Below are 20,230 nucleotides of genomic sequence, written 5' to 3'. Positions count from 1 at the left end.
AGCCCAAAGTTACAGAATGAGTAAATGGTAGAACTGAGGTTTGAACCCAGGTGGATATACTACAGAGTCAAGGTCATAGCCACCATTCTTTGTGGTCAATATACTCCCTGACCAGCACTCCTTCCCCTTCTCCTGGTTCCAGCCCATAAATTTCTTTTGAGGGGAGGCAACCCATCCATCAGTTCATGTGGTTCAGATGGAACTCATCTCACCATGGACTTTAGGTACAAACAAAACCTAGGTCAGGCCAGTGAGAGCACAGCATCTCTCCTGACACAATTATTGACTTTAGTGATGGGCTTATGAGGAGATTGGACCAATGAGAGCCAGCCCTGGAACCTTTGTTGGTTTTACAGAGAAATAGGCCCATTTTTTTTTACTAAAATCACGGAGTTGCTTGTCCGTCTTTGCTAATGTGAGGAGATCCTGTCTCAGAGGACAGCCAAGAGAAAAAAAAAACAACAGATTCCTAACATCATTTAAGAACCCAGATACAGCCATTCCTGAAACTTATCACTGTCTTGGCTAAAGGCTTTGATTTTTGTTTTGTTTTTGGCCGTGCCTCAGGATCTTAGTTCCCCAATCGGATCAAACCTGTGCCTTCAATACAGCAGAGGTGCAGAGTCTTAACCACTGGATGGCTAGGGAAGTCCCTAAAGGCACTTTGAACTGAGTTTGTCTCTGGCATCTGAAAGATGCTAATCTGCTACTCTCTCAGTAGGACACTTTGCTTCTTATGCTATTTCATCTTCCTTGAGGGCGAGGAATGGGCCTGATATATCTTAGCACAGGGCCTGGACACACGAGGCATCCACCAATCTGTGCTATTGAACACAAATAAAAGAGATATCCTAAAGGGATATCAATCCTAAAGGAAATCAACCCTGAATATTCATTGGAAGAACTGAAACTGAAGCTCCAATACTTTGTTCACCTGATGCAAAGACTCAGTGGAGAAGACGCTGATAGTGGGAAAGACAAGACAAAAGGAGAAGGGGGCGGCAGAGGATGAGATGGTTACATAGCATCACTCACTCCATGGACATGAATCTGAGCAAACTCTGGGAGATAGAACCGTGGAGCCTGGCAACCTACAGTCCACAGGGTCGAAAAGTGTCGGATCTGAACAGGATCCTGGTGACTGAACAGCAACAAAAGGGATATTGCCCCTATTTTCCAGGTGAGGAAACTATCTCTCCTGTGGATAACGAGGAGGATTAAAGACTAATGCTTACAACCCAAATCCCGAGTCTTGAGTCCAGTCCTTTGCTTTAGGTCCAGGAATTGCATTTATTTTGGCTGAACCTCGAAGTGTGCAGTTCCCGGACCAGGGGTGGAGCCCTGCAATGGAAACTCAAGAGTCTTAACGACTGGACCACCAGAGAAGTCCCCAGGAAGGGCATTTGGGAGAAATGGAGGAAGGAAAGAAGACACCTCTTGGGCTTCTTAATCAGAGGTGAATGCCATAAAAGGGTGTCTGGAGCTCTGTACAAATCAAGAAGCTTGGTGGAACTGGTGGCGCCCTGTGGGTGAGCACACCTCTTCTTGTCAGTCCTTCTTCTGGACCCCTCCCCATTTCTGGCATCCGAGATATTCCAAGTTGTGCGATGCTCTAGGGTATAGACCAGCCCTCATTTACATGCTCGCACGAATCAGTCGCTCTAGCTTTAGGACCTGCGGATTCAAGAGACGCTTTCTGGCAACTATCCTTTCCACCCATTTCCCCCAAGAAGCAGCCACATCACGTGCTCTAACTGCAAAGTTTATTTAGGGGGTAGTGGGAAAAAATGAGCTATTAATACACGTGGGTTATTTCTCAAATAATCTGGGGAGGGGCGAGTCTTTGGGGACCTAGGGAGGAAGGATGGGACTCTGGAAACTAGAAGGCAGAGAGGGACAAGAATGGGACGCTGGCTGTCTTGAGGGGCGGGGTCGGGGGTGGAGGAGAGGAAGCGTATCTTCCATTTAGGGCCGGGCGCCCCCTAGGGGCCGCTGCCACTTCCACTGCCACTCCCGCTGCTCGCGGAGTCCAGGATCCCGGTGCGAGAGCGGCGGGAGCGCGGGAAAACGGTTCCCCGGGACCTTCGTGCACGTCTGGGACGCGGCAACATCGAGACGGAAATGTTGAGGCAGTGACCAGAGCCGGGATCCGCCACTGGTAGCGCGTCGCCCAGAAGCGAGCGGCAAAGCTCCGCTCCGTCTGCAAAAGTCTGGGGCGAAGGAGTGGACTCAGGACCTGAGTGGGTGGAGTCTAGAGACCCAGGGGGCTGTGGCGAGATCTTAGGGCAGGCTATTCTCACTTCTGGGTCCTCCCGAGAGTCTAGGGGGCAGGACCATAGTGGGGGTGAGGCCATGGGGAGGGCGAGCTCGTAACGGGGGTCTCAGGGGGCTCCGGCGCGGGGAGAACCAGATTAAGACTGAGGCCTTGGGGAAGGAGACTCCGATTTCTGGGCCTTCCCCTGGACTGTGGATGGGCCTAGAGCAGAGACCATCCTTTGTGTGTTTGTGTGTGTGTGCGTTAGTCGCTTAGTCGTGTCCGACTCTTTGTGACCCCTCGGACTGTGATCTGCCAGGCTCCTGTATCTCATGGAATACTCCAGGCAAGAATACTAGAGTGGGTTGCCATTCCCTTCTTCAGGGGATCTTCCCAACCCAGGGATCGAACCCAGGTATCCGATATTGACAGGCAGATTCTTTACCATCTGAGCCACAAGATAAGCAGAGGTTAGGGAGAGGGCAAATCTGTACTCAGTGGACCTTAGGAATGCTATAGATATATCCTGCTATGGAGATTGGGCTGTGGGAGGGGAAAGGGTGGGAGTAGGGGGTTTCGGTGTGCCATGCCAGTCCAGACTCTGGGACCTAGACGTGTTAACCCTGGACACAGTAAAGGTAGGTGTCAGTCTCTTCCCTGGTTCCTCTGCCCCATGCTCACCTGCCTGTAAGTAGTGCAGCCAGGCTCGCAGCCCCTCTTTTCTAGGAGTGGGAGCCAAGTCGGGCTGCAGATGACATCACTTTCGCAAGTGGCAAACCTGGGAATGGTGTGTGTAGAGAAGAAGGTGGAGAAAAGCTAGTAGGATTCCTGCTCTCCAAGGCTTTGCCCCATATGTCTTTTACCAGATCCAGGCCCCGCCTCTTAGAACCACGCTCCTACAAAAACCATTCCCTAGATTTCAACCCGCCCCATATTCTCTGCATTTACCCAGGACTCTGTCACTTGAGAACTCATTCTTGCCGGCCTCAGACTATCTGTTCCAGGCCAGTCACCCTTTTAGCTCCTCTTCTCAATCAAGAGACCCTACCCTTAAAAAAAAAAAAAAAAAAAAGCCAGCTCCACGGAAGGCTACTCCTCCGTACTGCCAATCATAGAAGCCAGGGTTTCCACAAGCTCTGCCGCTTTCTACCTAGCCTCAAACACAATGCCTCGTCCTTTAGATTTAGAGGCTTGGGACTCAGGCCACGCCCCTTCAGGTGCCCGAAGGATCAAGGGGCAGATACCTCGTTTGGCCCCGCCCAAACTATAGGCCACGCCCCTCAGACACCGCCTCTCCTACCAGGCATCGCAGAGCTCAGAGCACAGCGGCTGCGTCTGGCGTACCCCCAAGAGCACCAGGTGGAAACGACTGCGAAGGGCAGCCTGGAGGTGTACCAGGAAGGATTCGCACCTGGACATCGAGAGAGACAGGACGGATAGGTCAGGATGCTCAAGGGCTTTGGCCCCTAGTTGGGGCAACTGGAGCAAAGAACCCAGAGACACGCCCGAGGTGGGTGTACTCACCTGGGGCTCAGCTCCCCACAGCGCACTGGGACGAGCCCAGAGTCCGATGCCTCTGGTGGGTTCATCTCTGAGGGAAAAGAGGGCCACAGAGAAAGGGACTCCAGTGAGTTCCAGTCTTGTGTCCTCAGGTAGAGCTGAGGAACCAAGGCTTGGGGTCCCTCTGAACTGGGAAATCCTAACTATGTAAGTCCTCCCAAACATAAAAATTAAAGACACTTCACTTGGGATGTAAATGTAGCTTCAATTAGTAATAACCACAAATCAAAATCAACTTGTCATTTATTACATTCCTGGCAGCGATGTAAGTTCTCATATGGTTACATATACTCCTTTACAGCAGCCCTATGAGGTAGATCTGTTATTTCTCCTCCTTTCCTAATGGTCCATATGAGGCTCAGAAAGGTTGAGTGACTCGCCCAGGGTCACACAGCTATGAAGAGGCAGTTGGGATTTGAATCTAGGCAATTTGTGCTCTTTAATCACCACTAGACCCAGTCACCCTAAATCCCTCTGGTAAGGAAATTCTGGCATTGTTGTGGTTGAGTTGAGGTTTCTAGATGTTAGAGCTTAGGCATAATCTGGAATGCTTACCTTCCAGGTGCAGTTGGTCTGTGCCCAGATTGGTCGCCAGCCTATAGTGTCTCTGTGATCTAGCTGGGAGTGGGTGGCTCCCTCCACAAGCCCCCAACAGCATCCATGCCAGGGTCAGCTGCAGGGCCCAGGCCAAGGCCCTGGGTCGAGTGCGACCCCTGCAGGCCATGTCCTCCTGAGATGAGAGGTAGCTGGGATGCAGGGTGAGGTTCAGTTGTCCCTTTCTGGTAGCTCAGGGTGGCACTGTCCTGATGCATAGCCAGGAGACAATGCCAGGCAGACAAAAGAATGGGCAGCTGATGAGGAAGCAATAGCCAAACACTCTCAATTCCCCCGGGGCCACCAAGGCCTGCCTCTGACCCAGGAGCCCCCCATGGGGGGCTCATGTCCCGTCCATCCCTTCAGGTGCAAATGACCTCACTCCTGTTTGACCATGGTTCCCCATCTCCCTCCCCTGAGACAATCTCCCACAGGACCCCAGGCAACCTCCTCCATCCTCTAAGGGGACCTCCCGGATTTTCCAGTCCCCTCTTCTGTCCAGTAATTCCATCCTGTCCTCTGCCCAGTCTCCTCCCTCCTTCCCGCTTGATCCCTGCTGGCCCCTTTCATGGTCACCTTCTCTCTCTCGGCCTACAATCGGCTTAGGAACTGACACCCAGGGCTAGACCTTTGGAGCCAACCTTGACTGTGGCAGGACTCGGGTCCTGCCCCTAGGATCCAAAGTCCCCAGGGCAGGGGAAACTGGGGGTCTGTGAAGTCAAGGCAATTCTTTCCCCCTCTCTTCTTCCTCTGGCCACTTCTGGCCACCTCTCACCTGTTAGTTGAACTGCAGTCTAGGCGGCTGCTGAGACACCTCAGGCTCAAATCCAGAAACACCGACAGCTGAAAGGGGCGTGGTTTGATGCAGGGGAGTGGTTTTCCCTAGCCCCTCCCTCTGCTCCAGGTGACCAAAGACCAAAGGATCAGGGGCTGGTGTGTATATATCCTTGTGTTTGTCTTTATGTAGAGCTTGTGACTTAAACTCTGTATGTGTGAAGAGTGTGTGTGTTTTGGATGAGGGTGTGTGTGTGTGTGTATGTACTGAGGGTTTATATGTGTTTGTTGTGTGAGGGTATGTTTATGCAAATCTCTTGGATTTGTGTGCATATGTGTGTGTGTATGTTCAAAATCTGGGTAAGGAGGTCTGTAAATGTTCCAAGCCTAGTGTGTCCAGTTGAGTAAGAGTCAGATAATAAATGCTGGGGAGAGGGATGTAGGATGAGGGTAGGTATCCTGCAGAAATACTGTGAATAGGTTGGTGGATAAAATTGTTGACTATGAATGTTGACAATGAGTGAATATGGAGGTACCATGTGTGGAGACAGTGTTTGTCTTTCTCTAAAATGTGTGTGTGCATGCCCCCTCTGAAGTTTCTGTGAATTTTTGTCCCCTGCAAACATCCCCTCAATTCATTCAACAAACATTTATTGAGCACTTATGGCATACCAGCTTCTGGGGATGCAATGTTTTGACTAAGACATGAAAATCTCAATCCTCGTAGAGCTGACAGTTTACTGGCAGTGTCCAATAAGTAAAACAGCCCTCCAAAATAAACTAAAACTAAAAGAAAGAAAGAAAAACAACCTTCCAGTGAGTGTATGAGTATGTGGATGTGTGTCCATGTTTTGTACTGGGAGGATAATGTGTCTGTATTTTGCATACTGTATTTTGTGTGCAGCTGAGCTTCCCTTGGTTTGGATTATGGTTGTGTGTATGCCTGCATATGCTTGTGTTTGTATGTGTTGTGTGTGCCTGCATTGCTGAGTGTGTGTATGTCTGTGTTTTCTAAGTATGTGTTTGGATGTATGTTTGCAGAATGTCAGTTTGTGTGTATATGTGTTTCTGTGTTTGCTTCGTATGTGTTTGTATGTGTGTGTATTTGCAGAATGTATGTTTTTGTGGAGTGTTTCCAGAATGTGTTAATAGGTGTATGCGAGTCTGTTTGTTGAGCATGTGTTCATATGTTTATGTTCATGTGTAAGTTTGCAGTGTGTGTGTGTGTGTGTGTGTGTGCCTGTGCTCGTAGAGTGTGCATGTGTTTTCGAGACCAATGACCACTACCACAATCTCTTTCCCTCTCGTCTCAGACTAGTGCAGAGTTATTGTCTGTATCTTTTATGGATGTACTCCCAAAATCCAAACCACTTCTTTGCACACAGTAGGTGCTCAATACCTGTTGAATAAATGAATCAAGAGGCACTGTCTCCTGGCCGCTGCATGGGTACACGCTGTTGGCTTCAGCAACCAGTATCCGGTGGACCTAGCCCTCACCCGCTCCATCTTGGGGTAGTCCAGGGTGTTCGTGGGTCATATCTGTCCATTTTCTAGGCTGTGACTCCCGATAACCCTTCCTTTCCCCTGACCTTCGCCCCCAACCCTGCACTCATATTTCAGCACGACGGACAGAAGTGCTTCAGATCAGCACCACGGAGAGTTCCCTAGGCTGCAGGCTGAATCGGGGGCAAGAGAAATGTCCCGACCTAGGACAGAGAAGTGCGAGGAACAGACTCGACGGGATGGCAACACAAACATGCCGACAGAGACAGAGAGAAACAGATCAAGACAACTCAGGCAAAGGCGCAGAGATGAGTAGAAAAGCGCCTGGGGAACACCAAGAAGTAGACTTCGAAATAGCTCACTTTGACTGTCAGAGGTCGCTCCGGCCCAGTGACCGCGCCCTCCAGGGCCTTCGAGAAAGTTATGGGCTGAGACCCTTGGGAAGCCGCCACCCCGCCATGCCCCCCCAATGTCAACGTTGGGGTGGGGGCTTCCACTCCAACTCTGGGAAGCATTGTTGGCTTGGCCTCAGCAGTAGTAACACTGCGGGGGAGTGGTGAAAATCGCTCCCGCTGCCCCCTCTCCCCATCCACCAGCTAATCGTTCCTATAAATACAGCCCAGCCTAGCTTGGCTTCTTAATCCTAACGATGAGGGAGGGGATCGCTGGGGGAGGGGGTGGCAGGGTTCCCCGTGGAGTCTCTGCTTGGGAAGGGGGTTCATATATGTCTGTAAGTGTTTTTCTGAGGGGGGATCTCCTGTGAGGACGGGTCTCCTCAGTGCAGATACACTCTGTAAGAGACTGTCCTTGGGATATAAAGTCTCGTGGATGGGGGCAATTTCTCATAGAGACTATGGCTTTTATGGGGTCATTCATTGAGGGTACCCTCACCAGGCTCCCCAAGTGAAATAACTTGGCGTGGGTCCTTCTCTATGGAAATGTCTCTTCTTTGGAGGGTGGGCTTTTGAAAGGAAGTGTCACCTCTCAGAGACCATCTGTTTCAGAAATGATTGTCAGGGTGAAAGGAGTTCCTGATTGGAGAGGACCTCCCTGCGGGGACTACCTCCCCGTGGGAATGTCTCTCTGAGGGGATCACTGCAGGGAGGGAGTTGTCTGCATAGGGAATGTATCTTAGTGAGCTTGTCTCCCTTGGGGTGTTTCTTGCTTTGGGCGCCTACCCACGAGCACGTCTCTCCCCTGGCATGTCTTTCCTTACGGGGGTCTCACGGTAGCTTGACTTCACTGGGGGCATCTGGAGGCTCCTCCCCCACGCTTACCCCCTTTCCCCCATCGCGGGCAGCCTCGGCCAAGGCCGGGCTCGGGCGCCCAGACGCAGTGACGGTGCCGGGTCCGCCCCACTTTGCTCCGCCCCCGCCACCTCCCTCCGGTTCTCCCCCCCACCATACCCCCGCCCCCCCCCCCCCCCCCCCGCCCCAGCCGCCGCCGCCGCGGTCCCCGCGGCTTCTCACTCCCTCCCGCCTCCCTCCTCCCGCCGCTGCCGCCGCCTCCCACCTCCCTCCCGGGGGCCGAAGCCGCTGCCGCCGCCGCCATGGACGATTCCGGCCTGATTCGTCGCCGGAGGCTGCAGGTATGCGGCGGCCCCGGGTGGATGGGAAGGGGTCGGCGCCCTGGGGCGGAGCCCGGCAGCAGGCGGGAGAACTTAACGCCGGGGTGGGCCCAGGCACCCCCTCCCACGGCCTCGGGAAGCTACCCGGGGGGAACGCGGTGGCTGCGCGTCCCGCCGCGCTGGGGACCCCGCCCCTCAGGCTCTGCCCGGGAACCCAGGGATCTAACGGAGGGGCATGCAGCCTAGCGCTCCCTCGAGGATAGCCCAGGGGCGCCTGACCCTTCAGAGGAGATAGGGGGCTGGGATTGAGATCTTTGCCCTGGTGCTCGGCCAGGCTCGGGTTGAGGGGGTGCAGGGCAAAGTTATTGCCCCAGGGCTCGCGCCCCCCGGGGCTGCAGGTGCCGCAGCAGCGGTAAACATGTTTGTGTTGCAGCCTCGCCCCTCATTACCCCAGGAGTCCCTTTCTGAGTCATGGGGACCCCCTACGACCTCCACGGACCTGCTTGGCCACCGAGATTCTTCCTACTGCCCTAATTGGACAGGGATCTAGACAGTCTTCCTCCTCACCCTTCATTCCACCCCTCTTCACTACAACACTACCCTACCCCCGCCCCCACTCCGCGATCCTCAAGTCCAGCCCAGCTTGTGGGTGGGCGGGAGCGATTTTTAGCTCCTTGCAGCCTTAGAAGATGTTGGTCTCCAGGCTGCGCAGGCGCAGGAAATGTGGGTCCACTGCACGGAGTGGGATACTGAGGTTTGCTGTGGAGTGCGGGGAACTCCCACCTCCTAGATGGGTGAGGATTCTGAAGTTGAGAAGGGTTCTATTTGGTCCGCAGCATGCACTTTTAAGGGTTAATATGGGGGTTCGGTGTTGCCTCCAAACTAACTCCAGAGCGAAAATTGATCAAAACTTCACCCTAAGGCCTGCCTGGCATCTGGTTCTTCTGAGTCTCCTTGACGCACAGCCCCAAGCTAGGTAATCTGGAGGAATTTATGTAAAGCCTAGAATGCGCCCAGTCTCAGGTTGCATCCCTAGTCTGGAGCTTGAGATGAGGAGAGAATTCAAACCCTCACCCAGGGCCCTCTTCCATTTTTGGAAGGGGTCATTTCAGAGGGTAAGGACTTTTCAGGCGTCTGGATGATGCTGGAACCAGTCCTGGGTTTTAACCACAGCCCAGATGGACTCTTCAGGTCTTCCTCTGATTCCCTTCTTATCCCTGGGTTGGGTTAGGAGAATGGGTTCTAATAAAAGGAAGGGAGATGCCGCGAAGACCGAAGAAGTACTGAAGTAGCCAGATAGGGTCCGCGCCGTCGGGTCCTGGAATAAAGGGGGAAAGGGGAGGAGCCTTCCTAGGGTTTCCCTCCCCCTGGGTCGGCGCCGACTCCCATTGGCTCAGTGCCACGCGGGATTTCGTTCTCCCCGCAAGACCACGCCCCTATCCCAGGATCCTCCCATTCACCCACCTATCCTTCCCAAAGCTTGTCTTGGCCGAGCTACTCCGCCGAGATCCTGCCCCAACCTCCTCCCTTCTGGCACGGTTAACCACTTTGCAGCCTGACTACACTCTCACACATTGGTGCAACCCCTTAGGAGCTGTCCCACAACTGTAGAGCGCCTAAGTTTTCTGCGTGTGAATTCGGATCGTATAGCAATCTAAGTTCAAATGCCCTGTCGGCAGGGCCCTCCTTTAATCCCAAGGAGATGCAGAATCCTCTGGGCAAAGCAGTTTTGTAACTGGCGATGGAAGTGGCCTCTATTCACACTGACACAGAGGTCCAAATCCTCTGCCTCTCCACATTTTCCCTTTCCTCGATGCTAAAATGTTTAGTTATGCTTAGCAGATGGGGCTAGAGTCGAAACTTTTCTGGGTAGCACTTAGAGCACCTAGAGCCCTGGGGCTCAGCCTTATAGGCCACAGTGTCTCTGAGTTTTGAGTACCGGACTCCATGGCCAGAAAATCCAGATCTTGGTTTTGACTGGGCCATTGCAGTCGCCTGGCAAGGCTGGTCCAAGGGGCGGCTCATTCAAGCTAATTCTGCAAAGACAGAAGGAAAATCTGGTACAGATTTTTGGTCACCCCTGGCTCGGGATGGCAGAGCTACTAATCTGGACAGTGTGCCCTTTGACCCCAACCATCCATCTGTCCTCTGTACTTGGGACTGCGAGGTCCCTCTGGCTCATCTTCTGCCATGCAGCATATACATCCACAATGTTCCTATGATCTAATATTTACTGAGCAATTACTATGTGTGCTAGGCAGCATACTAAGGTGCTAGGCACCTGCATCATCTGCAGAATCCTCTAGAAGGCATGAACTATTGGAAGGTCATTTGCCAAGGTTTTAAGTGGTAAAGCTGGGATTCTAACTCAGGACTTTCTAATATCAGAGATCCTAGAAAGATCCTAGAACATTCCTCAATTCTCCCTGGTTGGTGGGCTTCAGTTGCGTCTGACTCTTTGCGACCCTATGGAGCCTGCCAGGCTCCTCTGTCCATGGGATTCTCCAGGCAGGAATACTGGAGTGGGTTGCTGTGCCCTTCTCCAGGGGATCTTCCCGACCCAGGGATCGAAACCAGGTCTCCCACACTGTGGGCAGATTCTTTACTGTCTGTGCCACCAGACAGATGACTGGCTGGAGTCCCCACTAAAGAGGTTTTGAAACCCTCATCTGAATCTTTCTACTTGCAGCCCTACCCAGTCCCTTCTATTCACCTTAGCCTGTGGACACAGAACTGGCTGGAAGACGATGTTGCTTCTCCCTTCTGTTCTTCAGTGCTCTCAGAAAAGTGTCCAGATCTCTAATTTCTGGTCCCAGTGGTGGCTTCCTGTGTGCTTGACAAACAGAATGCAAACGTCTTCTAATGTGGACAGAACTAAAACCTACCCATGGTTATCATGTTTATCACTGCCATTACTGAAAAGACTACCCAGCCATCACCCGATTCCCCCCTCCCTTTTTTTGGTCCACCACATGGCATGTAGGATCTTAGTTCCCCAACCAGGGATTAAACCCGCATCCCCTGCAGTGGAAGCCTGGAGCCTTAACCACCTGACCACCAGGGAAGTCCCCCGATTTCCATTTCAGATCTCAGTTTTGAGCCCCGCTAATGACCCCCACCCCAATTCTGTGAATCTGGTTGAGTGTGGAGTAGAGCTACTGAGATGTGGAGGGCTTATTCATTCATTCATCCAGTCATTCAACCTTTCCTGCTTGAGCATGCCAAGTTTATTCCTGCCTCCAGGGCTTTGCAACTGCCTCTACCTGGAATGCTCTCTCCACAGATCCTCCCATGACTGACTTATTTTTCAGCAACCAACTTAAAAGTCACCTCTACAGAGCAGCCCTCTAGCCCTCATGTTCCCCTCCTAGCCATTTCCCATTACGTCACCTTGCTTAACTAAAAAAATAAAATAAAAATTATTTTATTTGGCTGCACCGGGTCTTAGTTGTGGAACATGGGATCTAGTTCTCTCTGGCCCCCTGCTTTGGGAGGGTGGAGTCTTAGCCACTGGAACACCAGGGAAATTCCACCTTGCTTAATTTTATTCATAACATTTATTTCTGTCTAAAATTATTTCATTCACTTCTACATTAATGTTGTCTGCTTCTGTCCTTTAAATACTGGTCCCAAAAGGGCAGAAATTTTTATTTGTCTCATGTACTGCTGTGTCCCCAGTGCCTAGCACCAGGGTCTGCCATACAGTACGTGCTCAAGAAATGTTTTTCAGATAACGACTCCTGTTTCATTTGCAAAAACACACATTGAGACGCCAACTCAGGAGTCCTATATGGGGCTCCTGTGCTGGTCTCTCGGGGTCAGGAGAGGAATCACCCTGGCACTTTTTGCCCAGGATCCCATCCCTCAACCCAAGGCCGAGGCGCTGGTGACGATGCTGATGAAGGACTTGTCCCACCCGACTTCTATCCCTCCAAGGGGCTGACACAGGGCTTTTGGGCAGTGGCTGTCGGTCCTCGCTGACCTCTATCCTTTTGCTCCTTTGCCTTCCAGAAAGATTTGCCCCTGCCCCGGAAAAGCAGCAGGTGAGCCCTGGGGGAGAGATGCGCGGGGCTGATGGCCCTTTCTCCAGCTCGGGTAGGGGCGCCAGGCGCGCGCGCGGGCGGGGCCAGGCGCGCTGGTGCCCAGCAGCGCCCCCTCCTGGCGGGCGGTAGCCGCAGGCCTTTCCCCTCCCCCGCCCTCCCCTGCCCGCTGCGGCTCCAGCCTCCGCCCCGCGCTCGCTCCCCGCGCCGCCGCTGCCGCTGCCGCACCTGCCACCATGTCGCCGCCGCCGGGTCATGTCTGACTCTCTCTGGATCGCGCTTTCCAATTTTTCGATGCCCTCCTTCCCTGGCGGCAGTATGTTCCGCCGGACCAAGAGGTAGACCCCCGATCCCTCAGACCCTGACCCGGCCCTTCCCCCAAAGCCGCCCTCCTGCTGCTGCTGCAGGGCGGGGCCCGGGATGCTGCACCAGGTCCAGCTGCGCCAGAGGTGCCCGCGCTGAGCCTTCCTGCCGGGGTTGGGGCTAAATGGGGGGCAGTGTGGGCCGAGACTCGGGGGGACTGCACGCTAGAAAGGATCGCCGCGGGGGGAGGGGGCTGCGCCTGGTGGGGGATTGCGGCGCCTTTGTCTGCTGGTGCTGCGGGTTCCCGAAGCCGGAGGGCGAAAGTAGGGGAAGAAGGGGAGGGTGGGGGGCTTAGCACCCTCAGAACAATAGCCCCAGCCTGGCCTCCCCTCACCGCCATGCCGCGTGCTCTGGCCGCGCAAATATGCTCAGTCACTGCTCTGGGCGGGGGGTGAAGGGAGTGGAGGGGCTGAAGGGTCCCTCTTTGGAAGCTGGGATTCTGAGGTGCAGAATGAAAGGGGGGGGCTTTTATTATAGCCCAGCCGCCCCTCCCAAAGAACACAGCCTCATATGAAAAATAGTGACACACAGAGTCACGCAGGACATGATGTCACACACACATACACACACAACAGCCCTAGTGTCCCAGATACACCCGGGAGTCGCCGCGAGTTCCCAGCCATACAGTGGCCATAGGTCAGAGGCACGCACAGACACGCAGGGACACTTCCAGAATCACACAGACAAGTAAGTCTGCAGGCACAGTGCAGCGTACACCCAGGAAGATGTCACTTGTGTGGTGATACACACACACACAACTGTGCCATCTGAGATGCACAGAGACACATATGTGGCAATGACATCTGTGCAATGTCACAGTATACAATATCACCTAAGCATGTCACATGCTGTGTCACACAGATGACAGAATGACCCAGAGAGTCAGAGACACACACACAGTACCACAGGTTTTCACACATTTTCATCTGTGTCACACACGGTGGCATGCTCAGATGTGCCCAGTGTCACAGGGTGTTAAACTCACACACATAGAGAGGTGTAGATCATCTATATGCTGTATCACACATATACAGATGCCATACGTGGACACACATGGTGAATATCACACTCGGACACAAGGACAGTGTCTCATACAGACTCCAACTGCTACACAAAAGTATAGACACAGCAGAAATCATGCATGAGGTACACTTTACAGCCCACAGTGGCACATCTAGTCATGGACAAGTGGCTAGACAGACTGTGTCAGACAGACACACAAAGCCACAGGTCACATCACACAAGATAAACTCAAGGGCTGTCACACATGATGTCACACTCGAGTGGTCCCAGTGCTGAACTCACACACCTGGTGCCACGCCTGGATCCACACAGCAAATGTCATGCAAAGACCCAAAGACACATAGACACGAGAATCTCCATTGGTATCACGTGGACATGACTATCACCCCATACATGGTCACATGTGAACCATCCACACCAGGAGGCTTGCACCAACACATCACATATGCATCCTCTCCCATATACAGTCCTCCTCTGAGCAGTCCTTTGGGGGCACATTTGAGCACCCACTCGGTTGGGAGACAGGTAGGAGGGATCTGAGATGGGAAGGTGATGGGTCGAACCCTCAAACTCACTGGGTTACGGCCGGGTCCGGCTCCCTGCCTCGCCTTCCCCGCAGCTGCCGCACCAGTAACCGGAAAAGCCTCATCCTGACCAGCACTTCGCCCACGCTGCCGCGACCCCACTCCCCCCTGCCAGGACACCTGGGTAAGACAGGTGATGGGTTTGCGGGCCAGACTAGTGAAGGCGGGGCCATAGGAAAGGAGTGTGTCCATGCCACAGGAGGGGTGGTCCAGAGTTTGGACACAGAGGACCTGGATTGGACAAGGGGCGGGGCCCTCCTTGTGTGGGCTCGGCGGTTCCGCAAAGGGACGGGCATTTGTGTGCGGAGGCCCAGGAGGAGCTTGTTTGGAAAGGGGATGGGGCAGAAAGGAGGAGCCATCCTTAAGGGGCGGGGCTCCCCAGAAAAAGGCGGGATCGACCCGAGGAGGGGCTGGGCTGACTTGGTAGCCAAAACATGTTTTGGGGAGGGGCCACAGCTAAGGTAAATGGCCCATTCATACACGGGTGAGATTAGACTAAGGAGACAAGCTGCTGTTTGGAACCCGCTTTGAGGATCAGGAGGTCTGATGGGATTGCCTCCCACGCCTGGCCTGAAGATCCCCCTCTTTCTGCCACAGGTAGCAGCCCCCTGGACAGCCCCCGCAACTTCTCCCCCAACACCCCAGCCCATTTCTCCTTTGCCTCTTCCCGAAGGTGAGTCCCTCTCCCCAGGGCCCCCAAACCCTGGCCATACCCTCCCCAGCCACCGTCTGGGCCACCATCTGTTCCCCTCATCACTGCATCTGAGTCAGAGCCTGAGGGACCGGCAGAGTGCCCCCAAAGTCCTGGCGGGAACAGGCGCCCAGCATTAGGGGCGGGACCACAAGAAGGCGAGGCCAGTCGCCTGTTCAGAATGGGGAAGGGGCGGGGCTTCCATTGCCGCGGAGCGAAAGCGCTTGCGCTTTGGTCCCGGGGTCTTCGTCTCCCAAGCCTGGCTCTCCAGGCCAGGCGTTCCCATAGTAACAGGACAGGGTAGCAGGGATGAAGTGCGCAAGCTCAGACTGCTTGCTACCCATCGAAGGACTAGGTCCATGATGTGGGGGAGGGCGCCTAGGGCTATTTCCCCAGAAGACCCAAGAGGAGGAATCTCAGATTTCCCTCCGGAGGTTCTGTGGGTTTCTGGAGTGTCCCTGAGATGAATTTTCTGAGGAGCTTTGGCAAAATCGGGGGAGGAAGAGAGAATCTTTGATTTTGAGGGGGAAACGTCTAGGATTCACCAGGGTGTTTTGCGGATCTCTTTTTCATCGAAATTTATTCATTCTAAAAACGTCTGAACAGCTACTGTGTTCTGAGAACTGGGGTATGGGGTGAACCGCATCCCTTCTGTAACCTTGGAGTTGAGTTTGGGCAAGCAACACAGATCACTGCAAAGGCTGGTGACAGTTTTGGTGGGGGGGAGTCACAGGAGACTGTGGGGACAGAGGATGGCTCCTCTGGGAGGGTGGGGGTTTCCCCTCGACCATGGAATTCAGCTGAGGGCAATGGGGAGTCAGAAAATATTGGACTGGATGTGGTCACCTACATGGAGGGTGAGCTGAGCCAGGACACTGCCTGAGGAGAGGAGTCCAGTGCATGGGAATGTGTGTCCCTGTGAAAGTGCAATCTGTGTGCTGATGTGGATGTGTGTGTGTGTGTGAGGTCATGAATACGTGAGGCAGCCCACGCCTGCACATGGATCCATGGGTGTGAGAGTGAACGTGTGTGACTGTGTGCTGGTAGGGTTGTAAATGTGTGTGTGAATAGCTGAGGAAACATGTACCTCCATGCGTGACTGCATGTGAATGTGTAATTTGTGTGGGAGTGTGAATGGGTGTGTAGCCCTGTGAGAATTTGAATGTGTGACTGAGTGCGAGAGGGTGTCTTCAGTGTGTGTCATGTTAATGTGACAGACTAGAGTGTGTGGGGGAGTGTGTCTGTATATGTCAGAGTGTGAGTACCAGGTCTCTCTGTTTGTGTCTTTGTAAGTGTAGGTCTTATTTTGCATGTGTGATTGTGTGTTAGCCTGGAAACGTGATATTTGGGTCCACAAATGGGACAGTGAGGGGCTGCCCTGGTGGTTCAGATGGTAAAAAATCTGCCTGCGATGCAGGAGACCCAGATTCAATCCCTGGGTCAGGAATATCCCCTGGAGAAGAGAATGGCAACCCACTCCAGTGTTCTTGCTCAGAGAACCCCATGGACAGAGGAGCCTGGCGGGCTACAGCCCATGGGGCTGCAAACAGTTGGACACGACTGAAGCGACTTAGAGCACACACACACACATACACAAGCTAATGAATGCCTGTGAGTATCTATGCTGAAGAGTCACGTGGTGTGAATGTGTCTGACTTTCAGTGTGTGAACTCAACCATACTAGTAACAGGATTGGATATGGCCAGAAGAGTGATTGTGTCTATGGGATCTCGTGTCAGTGTGTACGTGCTTATGAGGAAGGGAAGTTTCTTCTCTGAAAAGACTCAAATGATCTTCCTCTGAGAATTTTCTCAGAGGGAATCCTCTAGGGGTCATCTTTTGGGGTCCCTCTGGGATGACTTCCTTGAGTGGACTTTTTACTCTGGGGGCTTGTTTGGCTTGAGGATGAGGGTCATGGGAAGGAGCAGAGGAGACTGATCTTTGCTCTGGGTCCCGGGTGCCTGGCTGGTAGATTTCTTCTTCACCTCCTTAACCCTGAGGGCCTTCAGGGATCTCAGAGCATAAATGTATCCTCCCACCCCCCAACCCTGGCCATGGTCAGAGGCTTCTCTCACACCTTGAGGAGTGGGGGGACTGATGGGGCCTGGCAGCCTCTGAGAAAGTTGGCTGGTTTCCAGGGCGGATGGACGCCGTTGGTCTCTGGCTTCACTCCCTTCATCTGGCTATGGCACCAACACACCCAGCTCCACTGTCTCGGTGAGTGTGGCAGGCGGGGCCAGTGGGTGGGAGCCGCAGGGGGCCTACTGGACTGGCTTTAGTAAGAGCTTTGGGTTTCTCTAGTTCTCCAAAGGTGTCACCTGTCCATCTCTTCATGTTCCAAGTCTCTTCCAAGGTCCTGTTCTCCACCTTCAATATATCTTTTTGGGGTTCCTACTCACTGTGGACTCAGTTTACAGATAAATGACATTAAGGCTCACGTGTTAAGCCACTTGCCCAAGTGTTTGCAGCTGGCCAGGGCCAGGCCACATCCTTCACCTGGAACCATTTGCTCACCCACCGCAATACGCAAAGTCTGTCTCTCCGTCTGCCTCCTTTCAGACCTCTCTGGTTCGCTTGTCCATACATTGGTATGATGCTCAGTAGACATTTATCACGTGACTTTCATGTGGCAGGTGGGGCTCTACAAGCTGGACCAGGGCCCAAGGATTCACAGAGCCCTCATGGGAGGAGTCAGATATGTAAGAAGGCATTTACAACTTGGGGTGCCGGAGTGGTCAGAGCTGTGATGAGGGTAGCATAAGGCAAGGTGATGACAGCAGAGGGGAGGCACCTGACTAAGCTGGAGGGAGGGTCAAGGAAGCTTTCCTGGAAGAGGTGGCATTGAAGCCAAGACAAAGGATCAGCAGGGGGTTGGCAGATGGAAGAAGGGAGGGAAGAGTGTTCCAGGAAGAGGGAACAGCATGTGCAAACTCTTAGCGGCAACAGAGAACTTCACACATTGGGAAAGTTGAAAATAGCCTGTGTGGCTGGAGCTTTGGGTTGGAAGTGGCAGAATGGAGGTGATGCAGGCAGCAACACTCACGCTGTGGCTTCTTGGCCAGGGTGGCAAGGTGGATTTTATTCTAAATGTGGTGGGAAGCCAGAGAAAGGTTTTTTTGTTTTAGATGAAGATTTTAGTCTGAACTATTAATATTTGAAATTATGATTCTGAGTGTCAAATATTGGGCTTCCCCGGTGGCTTGGCAATAAAGAATCTGCCTGCAATGTTGGAGATGCAGGCTCCATCTCTGGGACAGGAAGATCCCCTGGAGGAGGGCACAGCAACCCACTCCAGTATTCTTGCCTGAGAATCCCAAGGACAGAGGAGCCAGGTGGGCTACAGTCCATAGGGTCCCAAAGAGTCAGACATGACTGAAGTGACCTAGCACACAGGCACACATGTCATAGATTATGTACACTGAGGAGATTATTTTAATAGGTAATGACGGGGTGGGGAGTTTTAAGCAGGAAAGTGAGTGATGTCATGTGGAAAAAGATTATTCTGCCAGCAGAATCAGGTGGCTGTCCTTGTGTTTCTCCACTGATGTCTGGGTCTGTCATTGCCCCAACTGCATACCATGCCCGGACCAGGGACTAAGCAGAACCAAGTTCCTGCTCTGGAGGAGCAGAAAGTAATAACAAATAAGTCATAAGATGTACAGTAATAAGCCAGGAGACAAGAAGTCAGCAAGAAGCGAGTTGGGGAAACGAAAGAGAACGATGGGTGTGGTCAGAGGAGGATGCCTAAAATGTGGCTTTAAAGCAAAGACTTGGAGGAGTGATCCATAGTAGATGTGGGAGAAACAGAGGGAACAGTCAGTGAAAAGGCCTGGAAGCAGGACTGTGCCTGGCTTGTTCAAAGACCATCAAGGAGGCCTGTGCAGTTGGAGCAGAGAAGGTTGGGTGTGGGGGCGGGGGGGGGGGGCGAGAGTGGGAGGAGGTGGTGGCAGACAGGGTTAGATCTTGAAAAGACCTTGTGGGCTATGGAGAGGACTTAGGCATTCACCAGGAGTAAGGTGGGAGCCCTGGAGAGTTCTGAACAGAAGAGGCGTCTGTGACTTGACTTGGGTTTTCACAGGCTCTCTCGGGCCACACTCATGTCTGTGTCCCTGCTCCCCTGTCTATCGCCAGGAATCCCAAGCTGGGCCTTGGGATCCAAGGATCATAAGTCAGGTCCAGATTCTGGCCTTGCTCAGTGGCCCGCCAGCCGCGGGAGCCCCAGGCCAGGGTCCCGAGCTGTGGGGGGACCGTGGTGACCTGACCCCGGCCCTGCCCCTCCCCCCAGTCTTCCTGCTCCTCCCAGGAGCGTCTGCACCAGCTGCCCTACCAGCCCACCGTGGATGAGCTCCATTTCCTCTCCAAACACTTCGGCAGCACCGAGAGCATCACAGACGAGGATGGCGGCCGCCGCTCCCCTGCCGTGCGGCCTCGCTCGCGGAGCCTCAGGTGGGTCTGCCTCCCCCTCCATGAACAACCTGGTGGGTCTGGGGGCTGGTGCCTTGCGAGACCCTCGTCTGCAGTTTGGGAGGGAAGGGGCTGGACGCAATGGGCTTCTCTCTCCGCAGTCCCGGGCGATCCCCCTCCTCCTACGACAACGAAATCGTGATGATGAACCATGTCTACAAGGAGAGGTTCCCGAAGGTGAGGCGGGGCCGGGGGCGGCCGCAGGGAAGCGGGGCGGCCGGAGCCCTCGCTCACCTTAGCTCCGCGCGCCCCCTGGTGGCCGGCGTCGCGGCGTGCAGGCTCCTGGCAGAAACAACCTCCGGGCCGAGCCCCGCGCGGGCATCCCCGCCTTGCCTCCCTCCCTCCCGCAGGCCACCGCGCAGATGGAAGAGAAGCTGCGCGACTTCGCCCGCGCCTACGAACCGGACAGCGTGCTGCCGCTGGCCGACGGCGTTCTCAGCTTCATCCACCACCAGATCATCGAGCTGGCTCGAGACTGCTTGACCAAGTCCCGCGACGGCCTCATTACCACCGTCTACTTCTACGAACTGCAGGAAAACCTGGAGAAGCTGCTGCAGGACGTGAGTACCCCGAGGGGCCAACCCCACCTCGGGCTCTGAACCCCCAAAACTGGCCCAATGTCCCTATCCTTTCCTTCACGCCACATCCATTCAGGGGGCGCCTAACATGTGCCAAGTGGCTGGTGTGGAGCCGAAGACTGAAGAGTGGAGGAGAAAGACTAGATCCCAACTCTAGATCTGATGGAGGAAGTAGGAATCATTTTTTTCCCCACAAAATGCACCTTTTGCCTTTATCAAAATCACTATATTGTTA

The 20,230-nt window shown here is 53.7% G+C and overlaps 2 protein-coding genes across 4 annotated transcripts in view; one reads left to right on the top strand and one right to left on the bottom strand.

Moving 5' to 3' along the window:
• Positions 1-1,545: 1,545 nt before the first annotated feature.
• On the bottom strand, positions 1,546-5,253 carry RTBDN (retbindin). Of its 2 annotated transcripts, XM_002688760.4 has the most exons (6): positions 5,184-5,253; positions 4,370-4,617; positions 3,779-3,845; positions 3,555-3,665; positions 2,936-3,032; positions 1,546-2,210 (listed from the first exon to the last, which is right to left on the bottom strand). In XM_002688760.4, the coding sequence occupies exons 2-6, from the start codon at positions 4,536-4,538 to the stop codon at positions 1,983-1,985; spliced, it is 672 nt and encodes a 223-aa protein (XP_002688806.1). In that variant the 5' UTR covers positions 4,539-4,617; positions 5,184-5,253; the 3' UTR covers positions 1,546-1,982. The 2 variants fall into 2 exon arrangements, with proteins under 2 accessions (XP_002688806.1, XP_059744540.1); XM_059888557.1 differs by lacking the exon at positions 5,184-5,253 and having other exon boundaries at positions 4,370-5,126.
• A 2,939-nt stretch (positions 5,254-8,192) lies between these two features.
• Positions 8,193-20,230, top strand: part of MAST1 (microtubule associated serine/threonine kinase 1) — a 28,950-nt gene continuing 16,912 nt past the window's right edge. Inside the window, exons 1-8 of one of the 2 annotated variants that reach the window (XM_024994513.2) lie at positions 8,193-8,273; positions 12,264-12,295; positions 14,298-14,386; positions 14,860-14,935; positions 17,092-17,170; positions 19,239-19,399; positions 19,519-19,594; positions 19,768-19,977. In XM_024994513.2, coding sequence (XP_024850281.1) covers positions 8,235-8,273; positions 12,264-12,295; positions 14,298-14,386; positions 14,860-14,935; positions 17,092-17,170; positions 19,239-19,399; positions 19,519-19,594; positions 19,768-19,977 — 762 coding nt within the window. In that variant the 5' untranslated portion in view covers positions 8,193-8,234. Of the gene's footprint in view, positions 8,274-12,263; positions 12,296-12,439; positions 12,631-14,297; positions 14,387-14,859; positions 14,936-17,091; positions 17,171-19,238; positions 19,400-19,518; positions 19,595-19,767; positions 19,978-20,230 lie in introns of those variants that run through there. The other variant, NM_001191528.1, reaches the window with a different exon arrangement.

This window comes from Bos taurus, chromosome 7 (genome assembly GCF_002263795.3).
Source record: "Bos taurus isolate L1 Dominette 01449 registration number 42190680 breed Hereford chromosome 7, ARS-UCD2.0, whole genome shotgun sequence".
Classification (NCBI taxonomy): domain Eukaryota; kingdom Metazoa; phylum Chordata; class Mammalia; order Artiodactyla; family Bovidae; genus Bos; species Bos taurus.
The sequence above is the reverse complement of the archived record's forward strand: the minus strand, read 5'-3'. Positions and strand labels throughout refer to the sequence as shown.